Raw genomic sequence first — 15,573 nt, forward strand, 5'->3', positions numbered from 1 at the left:
AGTAGATGCAACCTGTTATTAGCAGGTGGGATGGGCTGTCAATCAGCCAGCAGTCCGTATTTACTTACATAAAATTTATTTGCTTGATTTGTATCCCATGGTCACAAGCACCCCCCCCCCAAAAAAAAAACAAATTTCAAAATAAAAGTACTTCCTGTCATAGTAAATATCGTTTCATGGTTCATAGCTGTCAATCATCCACAAATCCCATTTGTTACGATGACTTTTAATTTTTAAATTTCCTGTCACATGGTCACAGGAACCCCTGCCCTCTGGAAAAATAATTTAAATAAAATAATTTCTTGATAAAAACACTACCAGAGTTAATGCAATTCAATTGGGGGGAGGGGGGGGGCTGAACTCATCAATCCCATTTTATTTACTTTTTTAAGTTTCATGTCACACGATCACCGACCCCTGCCGAAAACAAAATTACAAAATAAAAGCACTTCCTGTCATACTAAATGTCATCTAAGGGTGCTGTCAATCATCCATCTGTCTTGTTTGTAATTTTTTTTCATAACATTACTTTTTTCTTGTCACATGGTCACAAGCAATCCCCCACCACTCAAAAAAATCCAAATAAAATAATTTATATAAATCAAAATAAAACTATTTCAAAAGAAAAGCCCTTCCTGTCATGGTAATTGTCATCTCAGGGTGGTGTTAATCATCCACAAGTCTTGTTCGTAATATACTTTCATAACATTTCTTGGGCTTGATTGGTGCCACATGGTCACAAGCCACACCCACCCCTAAAAAAATAAGAGCATAAAATGTCATTTTGTCTCTCGTATTTGCAAGTGTGCATCTTGTATTTGCAAATGTTATTTGCAGTCCCTATGTCCTCTATTGTAAGTCACTTTGGATAAAAGCGTCTGCCAACTGCAATGTAATGTAATTTTAGGATGCGGGGTTATCAATCATCCACCAATCTCGTTTTTAATAAGCTTTCATAATATTTATTGGCTTGTTTGGTGTCACATGATCAGAATCAACCTCCACTCCTCCAAAATAAAATTATAAGAAAATAATTTCAATGTACAAGCGCCATAGGAATGTGAACGTCATTTCCGGTGCGGCTTCGTCTTCTCTTCCCCCCTCGCGAGTGGACTCTCCCACTGCGACGTCACATCCGGTCTGCACCCTCCTTCCGGCCCGCTTCCCGGTGGACCACGGCGCCCCTGGCGACCAGCTCCGGCACCTCCACGGCGAGCCACGGCCCGAGCCCCAGCGCCATGAGATGGGCGAGGCCGAAGCGGGGTGCGTTGCGCGCCCACAACGGCGCAAAGTGCTCGGTGAGGCACACCCTACCGCCGCGGTACATCTTGGCCGTCTTGCCGTCGAGCTCCGGCAGCGCCACCTCCGGCGCCGTATCCGGGTACGTCACCGGCACGTCGAACTCCACGCGGAACTCGTAGCGTAGCAGCTCGTGGACGTGCCAGCACGTACCGCTCCAACGTGTGCCGTCCGCGTTAGACTCAAGGCGAAACCAGTCGTTGTCGGCGGCCTTGTTTGTCTCCACGGCGCGGATCAGCGCCTGGTATTCCTCCTTCAGCCGTTGCGGCCATAGTGCGCGGTCGCGCGGACCCGCGTGCGTGCGCAGCAGCGGGATCTGAGAGGCGGCGCGCCGCGTGCCCTCGTCCATCGCTACTTCGAGCGGAATCACCGGGAAAGACTGACTTCCGGTGTCGAAGCGGGTACTTCCGGGTTCCGGTTCCTCACATATATTTATTTTCGATTTTCTTTTTTTTTTTTTCAAAAATGAGGCTTGAAATTTTCTGTTACGCTTCAAGCATATATTTCAATGTTGTTTATTTTTCATAGTGAGAATGGACAAATACGAGACTCGGAGGGGGGGGGAATCCTATGGGACTTCCGGTTAAAACACGGACACTTCCGGGTCGGGAGTTTCAAAATATATACTGCTCAAAAAAATAAAGGGAACACTTGAACAACACAATGTAACTCCAAGTCAATCACACTTGTGTGAAATCATAGTGTCCACTCAGGAAGCAACACAGATTCATTTTGACTTGTTTTAAGGACATTACATCAAAGTTGGATCAGCCTGGAGTTTGTTTTTACACTTTAATTTTGAGTGTGATTCCTAATCCAGACCTCCATGGGTTGATACAATTGATTTCCATTGATCATTTTTGTGTGATTTTGTTGTCAGCACATTCAACTGTGTAAAGAGCAAAGTATTTCATAAGAATATTTCATTCATTCAGATCTAGGATGTGTTTTTTAAGTGTTCCCTTTATTTTTTTGAGCAGTGTATATTATAGTGAGTCACAAATGTCGGAGTTTATGTTACTTGGTTTCTGTGTGATTTGACAGGTTCTTCAATCACAAAAACGGAATGCAAAAATGTTCCTCCAATGTTTTCTTCTTCTCCTTATGTCTTTTCCCTTCAGAGGTCGCCACGGGGAATCACCCCTTCATCTAACCCTATTCTGGTTATTCTCCTCTCTCACACCAACTACCTTCATATCTTCTCTCACTACGTCCATAAATCTTCTCTTTGGTCTTCCTCGAGACCTCCTGCCTGGCAGCTCCAATTCCAGCATCCGTCTACCAGTATACTCACTATCCCTCCTCTTTTCATGACCGAACCATCTCAGTCTAGCCTCCCTGACCTTTTCTCCAAAACATGCTGATAGACTCATTCCTGATCCTATCCATCCTGGTCACTCCCAAAGAGAAAGTCAACATCTTCATCTCTATGACCTCTAGCTCTGCCTCCTGTTTTTTTGTTATTGCAACTGTTTCTAGTTCTTTTGGTCATTGCAACTGTTTCTAGTTTTAAAAAAGATTTTGAATTCTGTAAAAAAAAAATTTAAATTTGAAAACCAAAAAAATACAGTTTTACAACTGATATTCCTTTGGATCCATTGAGCTTGTATTCGCCTTGCCATTTTTATCTTTTTAATTTATTGTTTTTGTTTTTTTTGTTTTGTTTTTTTTTCCCCTCTTATTTCTAAAATTAAACATTTTCGCAAACATTACTCATACAGTGAATTGATTGTATACAAAATTAATGTCCTTATGTTTCCTCATGCAGGTTAATGCCACTGACGTCTGATTGTATTTAGCCATGTTTGTTTGTTTATATGTTTTGACTTTTTATACTTTATAAGTACAATAAGAAAAAAGAAGTGTGGTAAGATGAAGTGCTCAACTTGCGAATGTGATTTTCCCCATTTATAATGTTTATAAACGTACAGAGTGAACATGATTTTAAGTAAAGAAATGATTTGTTTTGCAAAAAAAAAAAAAATGTTTTCTGTGTTATTTGGTGGTTGCTGGGAATTTTGTGGTTGTGGGTGCAATGAATTATTTTTCTTTTTTTTAGTTGTATTGCAGGCTTGTGTGGCGTGGCTGTGGCCAACAACAGCTATTGCTCATTAAACAGACATTTTACCATCACACGAGTGTTTCCCCAACTAAAATGCTACAATATAAACATTTTTTTCTACGATTTTTTTTTTCCCAATTAAAGCTTGGAATTTCAACTTTCGGTTACATTTTAAGTAGCTATTTAAAGCTTTTTTTTAATTGAGAATATTCAAATTCAAGATTCAAGGCATTTGTCGTCACATGTACAGTGTAGACTCAACACTGTAGAGTGTCCGCAGTGCATTGGGATATGTGCTGATAGAAGGGTGTAAACATTTTTATAAATAGGACTAATGATATGAATGTGAACATTGCAATAGAAAAATGAGTAGAATACAGTGCAAAAAGGCATTTGAGTACAGCTTGGTGTGCAACTCACAATGTATAGGTGCAAGGATGTGTGCAAATTAAGTGGCTGTAGACTTTACATGTGCAATCATGTGCCAATAATATTTGTGAACTATGTGTATACGTGCATTGAAAGCACTTTAGTTATACCCTTTATAAGACCTTTGATATTTGTAAAACATTAACATTATAAAATTGTGTTACCCCTTGCTACACGGATTTGTTGTGTATACATATTTGTTAATTTAAAAAATATATGATACCGGGAAGGAATAATATTATTATATATTATGAAATATATATTATAAACATACATACTTGTTTTTTTTTTTTTTCCCCAAATAAAGGTTGAAATTTCAGCTTCCTGTCACATTGTAAGTTGTAATTTCAAGCTCCCTTTTTGAAAATTGTTAATTTTCTATAGCTTCTATTTTCCTGGTTCCACATTCTAGTTGTAATTTCAAACTTTTATTTGGAAAATAGGCATTTTCATATCGTGGAATCTCAAGGCACATTCTGTTGATTTTTTTTCTCAACATCAATCGGTGTGTTTTATTGAATAGTTTTGCTAAAAAAATGATACATTTTTGCTTTAAAGAGTGAACACTCGACAAATGACAAAAAAAATTAATAAAAACCAGCACGTCGGTTTCCTGGTTTCTCGTTCAAGTTGTAATTTCATGCTTTTATTTTGAAAATTGTATATTTCCCCTTTTTGGGACGATTAAAGGTACATTTCTTTCTAAATATTTAATAAGATATTAATGTATTTCATAGTCTATTGTTGTGGGTATGTGTGCATGTGAAGGTGATTTTATTAATTCATTTTTATTTATTTACAATCAAGTGAATCAATAGAATAGAACAGTGGTGGGCAAACTACGGCCCGCGGGCCTCATTCGGCGCGTTGGTCTTTTCAATCTGGCCCACCAAAGATTGGTACAGAATTTATACTTGATGTGAATGGTTGGATAAAGCATTGCTGGTCTCACCACTGTCTTCTACACATTTCCTTTCATTCTCCCAACTTCCTGATCTCCACTCCCCGTAGCCTCACCGTTCCACTTTGGTCCCTCTCACTCACACACATATATTCTGGCTTGCTTTAGTAAACCTTCACTCCTCTTCTCTCCAGAGCATACCTCCACCTTTCTTTATTTCCCTGCTCTCACTACAGATCACAATGTCATCTGCAAACATCATGGTCCACGGAGATTCCTGTCTAACCTCATCTGTCAGCCTGTCCATCACCACTTCAAACAAGAAGGGGCTCAGAGCTGATGGAGTCCCACCTCCAGCACACCGTACCAGTGTCTCACAGCTAGCATACATGTCCTGCACCAGTTTAACATACTTTTATGCCACTCCAGACTTCCTCATACAACACCAGAGCTCCTCTCTTGGCACCCTGTCATATGCTTTTTCTAGGTTTACGAAAACACAATGCAGCTCCCTCTGGCCTTCCATGTACTTCTCTATTAGCATTCTCAATGCAAATACTGCACTTGTAGTACTCTTTCTAGGCATGAAGCCATACTGCTGTCCACAAAAGCTGACTCTGCTCTCAGTCTAGTTTCGACTACTCTTTCCCATAACTTCACTGTGGGGCTCATCGACTTTATCCCTCTATAGTTGCTGCAATTCTGCACATCCCTTTTCTTCTTCTTCTTCTTTTGGCTTTTACCTTCAGGGGTCGCCACAGCGAATCAACTTTCTCCATCTAACCCTATTCTCTGTATCCTCCTTTCTCACACCAACTACCTTCATATCCTTTCTCACTACGTCCATAAATCTTCTCTTTGGTCTTCCTTGAGACCTCCTGCCCAGCATCTCCAATTCCAGCATCTGTCTACCAATATATTCTCTATCCCTCCTCTGTACATGACCGAACCATCTCAGTTTGGCTTCTCTCCAAAACATCTAACATGTGCTCATTCCTGATCCTATCCATCCTGGTCACTCCCAAAGAGAACCTCAACATCTTCATCTCTGCAACCTCTAGTTCTGCCTCCTATCTTTTCGTCATTGCAACAGTTTCTAGGCCATACAACATCGCTGGTCTCACCACTGTCTTGTACACCTCTCCTTTTATTCTGGCTGACAGTCTTCTATCACATAGTACCCCTGACACTTTTCTCCACCCATTCCAACCTGCTTGGACCCGTCTCTTCACCTCTTTTCCACAGTCTCTGTTGATCTGGACGGTTGATCCCAAGTACCTGAAATCCTCCAACTTCTTGATCTCCACTCCCTGTAGCCTCACCGTTCCACCCGAGTTCCTCTCATTCACACACATATATGCTGTCTTGCTACGACTAACTTTCATTCCTCTCCTTTCCAGAGCATACCTCCACCTCTCTAGATTTTCCTCTACCTGTTTTCTGCTCTCACTACAGATTACAATGTCATCTGCAAACATCATGGTCCATGGGGATTCCTTTCTCAGCTCATCTGTCAGCCTGTCCATCACCATTGCGAACAAGAAGGGGGTCAGAACTGATCCCTGATGGAGTCCCACCTCCACCTTGAACTTCTCTGTTACCCCTACAGCACACCGTACCACTGTCTCACAGCTAGCATACATGTCCTGCACCAGTTTAAAACACATTGCAGCTCCCTCTTGCCTTCACTGTACTTCTCTATTAGCATTCTCAACGCAAATACTGCACTTGTCGTACTCTTTCTTGGTATGAAGCCACACTGCTGTTCACAAATGCTGACTTCTGCTCTCAGTCTAGTTTCCACCAGTCTTTCCCATAACTTCATTGTATGGCTCATCAACTTTATCCCTCTATAGTTGCAGCAATTCTGTACATCCCCTTTATTCTTAAAAATAGGCATCATCATACTTCATCTTCATTCTTCAGACATCTTCTCACTCTCTAAGATCCTGTTGAATAATCTAGTCAGAAAATCTACCGCTGCCTCTCCTAGACACTTCCACTCCTCCACAGGTATATCATCAGGACCAACTGCTTTTCCATTCTTCATCCTCTTCAATGCCTTCCTCACTTCATTTTTACTAATTTGTGCTACTTTGTGGTCTACAATAGTCGCCTCTTCTACCCTTGCCTCTCTTTCATTTTCCCCATTCATCAACTCTTCAAAGCACTCTTTCCATCTTCCCATCACTCTTCTAGCATCTGTCAATACATTTCCCTCTCTATCCTCAATCACCCGGACCTGTTGTACATCCTTTCCATCTTTATCTCTCTTTCGCCAACCTGTATAAACCTGATGGGTAATAAATACATGTTGTAGTTCCCATTTCTCGCCACTAGGTGGCAGCAGCGACGAAATTGGGAGTTTCCCCGAGCAGAAGAAGAAGAAGCAGCTACAACAAGCTCTGTCGCCATATCTTTCCCCGTAGCTGTCTGCGGCTAGTTTTTCCCTTCTTTTACGTACCTTTCACAGATTTAAATTAAAATAGTGGGTAAAGTCGTTCGCCTGTCCGGTATCGGAGTGGGAACAGGGGACGCGGCCCAGCGGCTGTGATGGCGGCCGACCGGCGCGACGACAAAGGTGAGGCCGCGGCGGGATTAGCTTTAGCTGCTAGCTAGTAGCTTTAGCCGCTCGCTCTCTGCGTTGGCCGTTAGCTGTTAGCTGTAGCGTTTAGCTTCTGCTGCTAGCACGTCTTTGTTTCAGGGCGGACGCGATCGATTTGCCGTTCACCTTGTGATCACCGATCGCCTGGATGCTCGATAAACCCCGGTTCCCCGAACCGACGGTTTGGGCGCGGTCCGAGGGGTGTATTGAGCTGGAAAAGCGGTTGATAAACGGGCACCGCGCGGAGACGATCGCTGCTGTTTACAGCCTCTACGTTTCCAAAACGCACGTTCTCGCTCCCCCCCCCCTCAATAATCAATCGATTTCAATCACAGTTTCTCCCGATCATCGAAACCCCTGATTGATTATTGAAATCCTACCGCAACCTGCTGCGAACCCAGTCCGATCATTCTCAACGATGTCACTTCATATTCAGATATTCAAAGAACCACTTGAGCAATTGAGTCTTGAAATTGTTTGGGATCAATCGATATATCGATTCATCGACAAATGGGTTCTCTGCATGCTCTCGTGCCTGGGTTCCATTCATGTTGTCGCAGTGTGTTCTCTCCCTTTTTGCTCTGTATGTTGTCTGCCTGGGTCCTCCAGGCTCTCTAAAACCCGTTTGCAGGTTCATTGATGACTCCAAATTGTCAATAAGTGTGAATGAGTGTGTGAATTCTTGGATGATTGACAGTCAGAGTGAACCCCCCCCCCTTCCAGCCTAAGCGTTAGCTCTGATTGGCTCCCAACAAGCAGAATCATGAGTGAACGAGGAAATGGCGTTGGTATTCCTTGTGCAAATATCCGCCAGACAACTTAAGTCTTTTATTTTGAGAAGTGGAACGGGGCTTTTGTTTTGAAATGTCATGGGATCTTCACCCCCCCCTCCCCCCAGACGGTGAGCTGAGCGTCCTGGAGGACATCTTGACCGAGGCGCCGGACCAGGATGACGAGCTGTACAACCCCGAGACAGAGCGCCATGTCAGCGACAAGAAAGGTGTGTGTGTGTGTGTGTGCGCGCTCTGAACCCCCGCCACCTTGATTCCATTCCTCCCATCCACCCTCAGGAACCAAGAGAAAGAGCGAGCGCTCCGACAGCCAGGATCTGAAGAGGCTCCGCCCATCATCGAGCCACGCCCCCTCCAGATCTTCCTCCACCAATAAGAGGGGCTCGGCGGCGCCCTTGTCCTCATCCTCCTCCAAGAAGGCGGCATCAAGCCCCCACGGGCGCCACACCGCCGGGTACCGCCACGAGTACTACGACGACAGGAAGGGGCAACGGGGAGGTCGCGAGGGCAGCGGGCGCCGCGGAGCTGATGACCTCCGGAGGAGGGACTCTCAGAGGGGCCTGGAGCCACACCCTCAGGTACCAATACCGGGAGTACTGCTCACACTACTACTACTGCTGCTAGTGGTGGTAGTACTGCTGCTTCTGGCAGCTCTAGTACTCATGCTACTACTGCTCCTGACAGTACTTCTACTCATATGGTACTGCTGCTGGTACTTCTTAAACACATACTACCAGTGCTCTTGGTCCCACTTCTACTCATAGCACTTCTTCTCTTTCTGTTCTTGTTAGTACTTTGGGCAGAACACTTCTACTTGTACTATTTCTGCTCGTGATGGCACTATTAATTGTACTACTACGGCTGCTGCTGCTGCTGCTAGCAGTACTAATTCTTCTGACAGCTCCAGTACTCGTACAACTGCTGCTCCCGACGGCACTTGTGCTCATACTACTTTTGCAGTCAGTACTGCTTCTGCTCCTGATAGCACTTTTACTTGTACTACTACTGCTCCTGAGTACTCACACTATTACTCCTGCTCATCGCACCTCTATTCTATTTTCTACTTGTAGTAGTATAGCTACCCATACTACTGCTGCTTATTGTACTTCTTTCTTCTCGCACAAGTACTACTGTTGCCGCAGCCAGTTTGCGGTGACGCTAACTCCACCTAGCTACTGACTCCGTGATTGCCGGTAGACGAACGAACTTCTCGTCCAATCACGCTCTTTGTTTTTCCCCCAGAAGCTTCGGCGCGATGACCGGCGCGCTAGCCCCTCCCCCCACCGGGAGGACAACCAATCGGATGAGGACGTGGCGATAGAGTACGGGTCAGAGCTGGCGTCGGGAAGCTCCTCCCCCGCGCCCTCCAATGTGGAGGAGGAGGAAGAGGAGGACCAGGAGGAGGATGACGAGGAGGAGGAGGAAGAGGGCGAGGAGGAAGAGGAGGAGGACGAGGAGGAGGAAGAAGGCGAGAAGGAGGAGGACGAGGAAGAGGAGGACGAGGAGGAGTACGAGCGGCGAGGCGAGGGCAACGAGTACGACACGCGGAGCGAGGCCGGCGACTCGCGTTCCGCCTCGTCCATCAGCTTCTCGGACGGCGAGTCGGCGCATTCCGGCTCCGCCTCCGACGCCTCAGGTAACCATGGCAACAGACGCTCTCTGACACGGCGGCCGGCGCCTCCGTCTAACGGCAGACCCCCTTCTTCCGAAAGGTTCTGAAAAGAAGCGGGAGAAGCTCTCGTCGTCCGTCAGGGCTGTTCGCAAGGGAATGGAGAGTAAGTAATCAGATTACATCCCGCGTGTCTAGTCTTGATTACATTTCCGTGGTGTGGTACTCAGCCAGTAATCAGATTACAGCCGCCCTCTGTGTCTTCTCAGACCCCACCAGTAAGCTGCGCTACATTCTGCGCGACGCCCGCTTCTTCCTCATCAAGAGCAACAACCACGAGAACGTATCGCTGGCTAAAGCTAAGGTACGCTAACAGGTTGGCTAGCTTTCCCCCTTCCGAAGCCAACGCCACCGCGATGCTAATGTGGCGTTTTATTGCGGCCGCCTCATCCAGGGCGTGTGGTCGACACTGCCGGTGAATGAGAAGAAGCTAAACGCGGCGTTCCGCTCGGCGCGCAGCGTCGTCCTCGTCTTCTCCGTGAGGGAAAGCGGCAAGTTCCAAGGTGAGGAACCGGACGACCAGAAACCGCCGCAGCTCAGCCGCCTTCTAACTTGTTTCGTCTTTTCAGGTTTCGCCCGCTTGGCATCCGAGTCCCATCACGGCGGCTCCCCGATCCACTGGGTCCTCCCCGCCGGCATGAACGCCAAAATGCTGGGCGGCGTCTTCAAGATCGACTGGCTCTGCAGGTGAGCGTCTGCTCCCGCAAGGGGGGACCCCAACCCAGAAGCTCAGCTTCTGACCCCGGTTTTGGTTTTTCCGCAGGCGGGAGTTACCCTTCACGAAGACAGCTCACCTGTCCAACCCTTGGAACGAGCACAAGCCTGTCAAGATCGGACGTGACGGACAGGTGGGTGCGCGTCGCCTCGCTCCCGTGACAACTTCCTGTCTGAGGTGACTGACGGCGGCGGGCTCTCGGCAGGAGATCCAGCCTGACGTCGGCGCTCAGCTCTGCTCCCTCTTCCCGCTGGACGAGAGCGTGGACGTGCATCAGGTGGCCCGCCGCGTCCGTCACAAGCGCCGGACGCCGTCGGAGACCCGGCCCCGGGGCCGACCGCCGCAGCGCGAGCCGGGAAGGTTAGCCAATCACCAAGCTCCTCCTCCCGTTTCCTGTCGTTCTCCTGCGGCCACCACGGCGCCACCTGCTGCGGGACGTCACAGACGGCTGCCGCCGTTAGCCGGTGGCTAGCTAGCCCACCGGCCAGCGGCTAGCCCTGATGGTTGTCGTTGTCCGGAGCTCCCGACCCGAGTGACGCTGCGCTCGGCCCCAAGGAGGAGGGCAGGGAGGTGAATCCCCTCAGGGGGCGGAGCTTGTTCGGATGGATCCAGCGTAATTAGCCGTTATTCTAGGTGGAGTCCATTCCCGTGCGATTAACTAACAAGGCCTAATTCACTCAGTCACTAACAACCAGATTGGACCGATCCAAAGTGCTCTCTAAGAGCTCATTGATGAGTAGCTAGCGATCGATAAGGTGCTAGCGATGGATGAGGCGCTAGCGATCGATATGGTGCTAGTGATCTCCGTCCGTCTTGGCCGTGCGTCGTCAGTGCCATTCTTAATTAACTAGCGAGCCGCGGGGCACGCCTGACGTTTGACAACCGTCAGGCTTCGGCCAATCGGGCGCGAGCCGTACCTGCATACCACCTGGTCAAGCTAGGAGTTAATCGGCCAGCGAGTGTCTCGCTCGCGCCCCGTCTCGAATTCCCTAAAACTGCATACTGCTGCTCCCGTCTGTTTCTCTCCGCAGGAGCGTCCGCCTTCGGAAAGTTAAAGTTTCTGAGAGTTAAGCGGGACTGTGGCCGACCCTTTCACAATAAAAGCATTAAAGGACGAGCACCAACGGACTGCTGGGTGGGGGTTGGGAGGGGTTGGGGTAGGACTTCCCACTGACAGGAAGGGACTTCCTGTGGACTGTCGCTGTATTTTTTTTGGGCAGGTTTGTACGCAACGGGGCGGGGCCTCTGGACTATCCAATGAGAGGGTGTGATGTGTTTGAGGGGTGGGGCCTCTGGACTGTATCCAATGAGAGGGGTTTATGTGTCTGAGGGGCGGAGCCCCCCTCGCTGGTGAAAGGGGTAAAGTGTTACAAAATGGACTGGTTATTGGACTGATGGAATGAGCCCCACCCCCTCTCTGTGGCCCCGCCCCCAGCGTGTGCACGCGCACACACACACACACACACAAGCGCATGCACACACATTGTGTGTGTTTCACGGACTGAAGGTGCGTGTGTGTGCAGGAAGCAGAATTACACGGACGTTCCCTTTTTTTTTTTTTTGGTTCAGGACTGTTCCCTGTCTGGAGGGGGCGGGGCTTGTCCAAGAGGGGCGGGGCTGTGTGTATTGATTGACAGGACTGCACCATCATCATCATCATGACCCCTCCCTCCCCCCCTTCCACCCCTTAAAGTGAGAGGGTTAATGTTAAAACAAAAAAAAAAAAAAAAGCTGGACTGATGTGGAGAAACTTTGTAGTAATTGAACATCACACAGAAGCGGTATGTTTCCCCTCTGGAGGCTTCTTCTTCTTCTCTGTTTGTTTGAGTGTGTGTGTCTGTGTGTGAGAGAGAGAACATTCAGGTCACAGCTGATGGATTTCATGTAGACGAGAGTTGTGTCTGACCTTCCCGTGGAGGAGGAGCCTTGACACGGCGGAACAGTTTGTATAGAAGATATGATTTGGAGTGGGCGGGGGGGCCCGGTAGACTTGATACCGAGAGACTTGACGGTGGACAAGACGTGAAACCGGTGGACTTGGTAGAAAAGGCCACCTGTAAACTTGACTTGGCACTCAAAGGCTCTGTGCTAGCAGAAGGCCTGACATGGGGCCAGGAGGATCAAGTTGGGACAGGTTTGGAGACTGGCAGACTTGACTCCCTTTGGGACTTGAGACTGTTTGGTGGACTTGGGGCGAGTTTCGGGACTTACTGACTTGGCACCAGTTTTGGCATCGGTGAACAAGGCAAGGGTGCTGCGACTGGCAGACTCTGGGAAGGGTTTGGGGATTTTTTTGGGAAGGGTGTACTTGGGATGGTTTAAGGGACATTGACTCATCACTTTTGAGCCCGGTAGACTAGGAATTTGTTTGGGCAATGGTGGACTTGTGCCGATATTTGGACAGGCTGACTCAGGACAACTTTTGGGACTGGCAAATTTGGGACAAGTTTTTGCAGTGGTGGACTTGGGATGGGTCCGGGGACTAGTGGACTCTAGACTAGTTTTGGGACTGGTGGCCACAGGATGGGAACTTGGGACAGGGATTGTGACCTTGTGACTAAAGGTATTAAAGGTAAAACTGGGGGGAGTCAATGGGGATCTGGAAACTAGACTGTAGATGGGGAGGCTTGCCCCGAGGGCCAATACAACTGACTCGTGACCAGGGGACTCGACTCGGGACTTGGCACTGCCAACATTACAAGGCCCACAGAGGAAGCTACAGTTTTTTTCATTAAAAGCTTTGAAAAGGACTTTATATATTTGTGTGAGTGAACTTGTTCAGCTATCCTTGTGAGGATTGCCAACATGTCTAAAACGTCTAGCCTGGCATCTGAAAGGACTCTGCTGATGGAAAGGAACCTCACAACGATAGCTGTGTGTACCTGAACTGTATGAATGTATATGTTTGTGTGTATGTGCATGTGTGCGCGTATGTGTGTGTGTGTGCGTGTGTGTGAGTGTGTTAACTGTCAACTTGTCCACGTAGGCGTCGTCCTGAAGAGTACGACCTCCATGGCAGGAAGCGACCTCGAGCTGACGGCCCACCGGACTTCAACCAGCGAGCAGGTGGTCTCACAACATGGCCGCCGAGTAGTTATTTTTTTTTAAAAGCACAATACTTTATTGAGGCAAGCAGAAGGTAGTTGTCGTGTTTCAACTGAACTGTGGGGTTTATCTGAAGTTTGAATCCATTTCTGACTTGTTTGTAGCTATGTAACTGCTTGTCATATAAAGGGTGCCCGCTTAGCGCTTGTGCGCTCTAACAGTGTCGGTTCTGTTCCAGGCTTTGTCCAGGATCTCCGCAACCAACAGGTGGACAGGTGAGACGAAAAACCACTTCCCGACAAAAACCGGAAGAGGGCGAGAGTGGAAAAACGCTCTAGTTTTGAAAGGGCACGTCGCGGTTCTTTTAACTTTTTCGAGTTTTATTTTGCATTTCAGACGATTTTCCAGTGTGCGGCGCGACGTCTTCCTCAACGGGGTGAGATATGTTTGCGTGAGCATATTAGCTTAGCATCAGTCCAGTCTGCTTCCCACCAGTCTGCAAGGAGGATTGTAGCACACTCGTCTGTTAGCCTCAGCACTAGTTTGCTGTTTCACCTCGGTACTATGACTCTGAGGAAATGTGAAAACGTGGTATTGTTAGAGTGTTAGCTCCGGTTCAGTGTCTACAGTGCTAACTGACATTTTCTGTAGCCTGTCAGTCCTACGACAAGTGTTCCCTCAATGAGAATATATTTCTTTTACATACTAGCTTAGCATCAGTTCAGCCTGTGCCCTCTACTACAGCGAACTCAGCAGGTAGCAGACACCCTCATCTGTTTGCCTTGACACTAACTGCTATTTCCTGTTTCCCGTTAGTCCTATGACTACATGAGGGACTACCACCACTCAGTCGGCCCACCCCCTCCCTGGCAGACTCTGGTACAGTCACTCGTCAATCACACGTATCGATCGATTAATTGGCAATTTACTGAGATATGGATGCCACGCTCCCGTCGCCAGGCGGCGTACCCCAGCGTGGAGCAGCCCCCCCACCATCCACCCTACTACCACCACAGCCACCCGCCGCCCCCACCTCACCAGGCATACCACCATCACCACGCCATGCCGCCGCACGAGGCTCCGCCCCCGCGCTTCAGGGACAAGCAGCGCGCGGCGCCACCGCACCGCGCCTTCGCCTCCAGCCCGGTGAGTTTCGCCACGGGTGCATTTGGGCTCTTTTTTGTACCAGTTGCCATGGAAACAAAGCATTTGTGCGGGTGCGTGTCCTCCCCATTAGCACGACTACGACATGCGAGTGGACGACTTCCTGCGCCGGACGCAGGCGGTGGTGAGCAGCCGGCGAGAGCGGGAAAGACAGAGGGAGCGTGAGCGTGGCGGCGCTCGCCGGGAGCGCGAGCGTGTGCGTGACCGGGACCGCGAGCGAGAGCGGGACAAAGAAAGGGGGCGGTACCGCAGGTGATCCGAGGATTCCGCTTCCTGTGGGGCCGCGGGTCCTTTTATTTTGCCGATTATGTTGTTGATGTAAGAAAAACACTTGTCACGTGACGACATGATATTTTATGTGAATTTTCGTTGTTTTTTTTTTCTTTTTTGGAGTGATGTAAGTCAATCTTTATTTTGAAAATCTGTCATGACGCGACAGACTATAAACCCAACGATTGAAGTTCCCGTGTTCTTTCCTTCGTATCCCAATCCTCTGCTGAAGCAGGAAATGTTTGCCAGTATTCCAGCGGACAGGAAGTCTTTTATTGTGAAATGTCCTGGTTTTTGGAAATAAAATGCAGATTTTTTTTTTTTTTTTAAATGTTTTCGTTCCTGCCGCCTCATTGGTTGTCCGTGGATGTGGAAGGCGGGGCTTGTGTTGGTTCCTTTTTTTTTTTTCTTTGTTTTCTACAAAATAAAAGAAAACTTGAACTGTGTGATGTTTGTGCTTTTGTTGTCTTAACCACTTTTATTTATACCTCAGTCGGGATTTTATTTTGAAACTTTAGGCAACTTTCTTCCCTGGTTAATTACGTAAAGGTAAACCCGGAAATAGTGTTTTATTTTCGTAAATAAGTTCCAAATTCGTTGTGACGTCACATCCGTTTCCCTCC

The 15,573-nt window shown here is 47.8% G+C and overlaps 2 protein-coding genes across 4 annotated transcripts; one reads left to right on the forward strand and one right to left on the reverse strand.

Moving 5' to 3' along the window:
* Positions 1–939: 939 nt before the first annotated feature.
* On the reverse strand, positions 940–1,715 carry ufc1 (ubiquitin-fold modifier conjugating enzyme 1). Its single transcript, XM_086152913.1, has one exon. The coding sequence runs from the start codon at positions 1,646–1,648 to the stop codon at positions 1,130–1,132; it is 519 nt and encodes a 172-aa protein (XP_086009039.1). The 5' UTR covers positions 1,649–1,715; the 3' UTR covers positions 940–1,129.
* A 5,353-nt stretch (positions 1,716–7,068) lies between these two features.
* Positions 7,069–15,396, forward strand: ythdc1 (YTH N6-methyladenosine RNA binding protein C1). 3 transcript variants are annotated; one of them, XM_086152914.1, is made up of 16 exons: positions 7,069–7,272; positions 8,195–8,296; positions 8,367–8,665; positions 9,330–9,723; positions 9,800–9,862; positions 9,945–10,060; positions 10,151–10,259; positions 10,326–10,443; positions 10,520–10,604; positions 10,677–10,831; positions 13,458–13,537; positions 13,755–13,791; positions 13,913–13,952; positions 14,333–14,395; positions 14,477–14,662; positions 14,754–15,396. In XM_086152914.1, exons 1-16 carry the CDS (start codon positions 7,245–7,247, stop codon positions 14,934–14,936), a joined length of 2,058 nt encoding a protein of 685 aa, XP_086009040.1. In that variant the 5' UTR covers positions 7,069–7,244; the 3' UTR covers positions 14,937–15,396. The 3 variants fall into 3 exon arrangements, with proteins under 3 accessions (XP_086009040.1, XP_086009042.1, XP_086009041.1); XM_086152916.1 differs by having other exon boundaries at positions 9,966–10,060; XM_086152915.1 differs by having other exon boundaries at positions 9,333–9,723.
* The last annotated feature ends 177 nt before the right edge of the window (positions 15,397–15,573 follow it).

This window comes from Fistularia commersonii, chromosome 9, assembly GCF_037954325.1.
Source record: "Fistularia commersonii isolate RoL2024-O1a breed Wild chromosome 9, RoL_Fcom_v1.0, whole genome shotgun sequence".
Lineage (NCBI taxonomy): Eukaryota > Metazoa > Chordata > Actinopteri > Syngnathiformes > Fistulariidae > Fistularia > Fistularia commersonii.

Excerpts from the sequence above, each read along its gene's own strand:
- ythdc1 (XM_086152914.1), top strand. The coding sequence starts at position 7,245 with ATGGCGGCCGACCGGCGCGACGACAAAG. Across the intron at positions 8,297-8,366 it reads CCATGTCAGCGACAAGAAAG|GAACCAAGAGAAAGAGCGAG; the intron begins GTGTGTGTGTGT and ends ATCCACCCTCAG. Across the intron at positions 10,605-10,676 it reads AGATCGGACGTGACGGACAG|GAGATCCAGCCTGACGTCGG; the intron begins GTGGGTGCGCGT and ends GGCTCTCGGCAG.
- ufc1 (XM_086152913.1), bottom strand. The coding sequence starts at position 1,648 with ATGGACGAGGGCACGCGGCGCGCCGCCTCTCAGATCCCGCTGCTGCGC.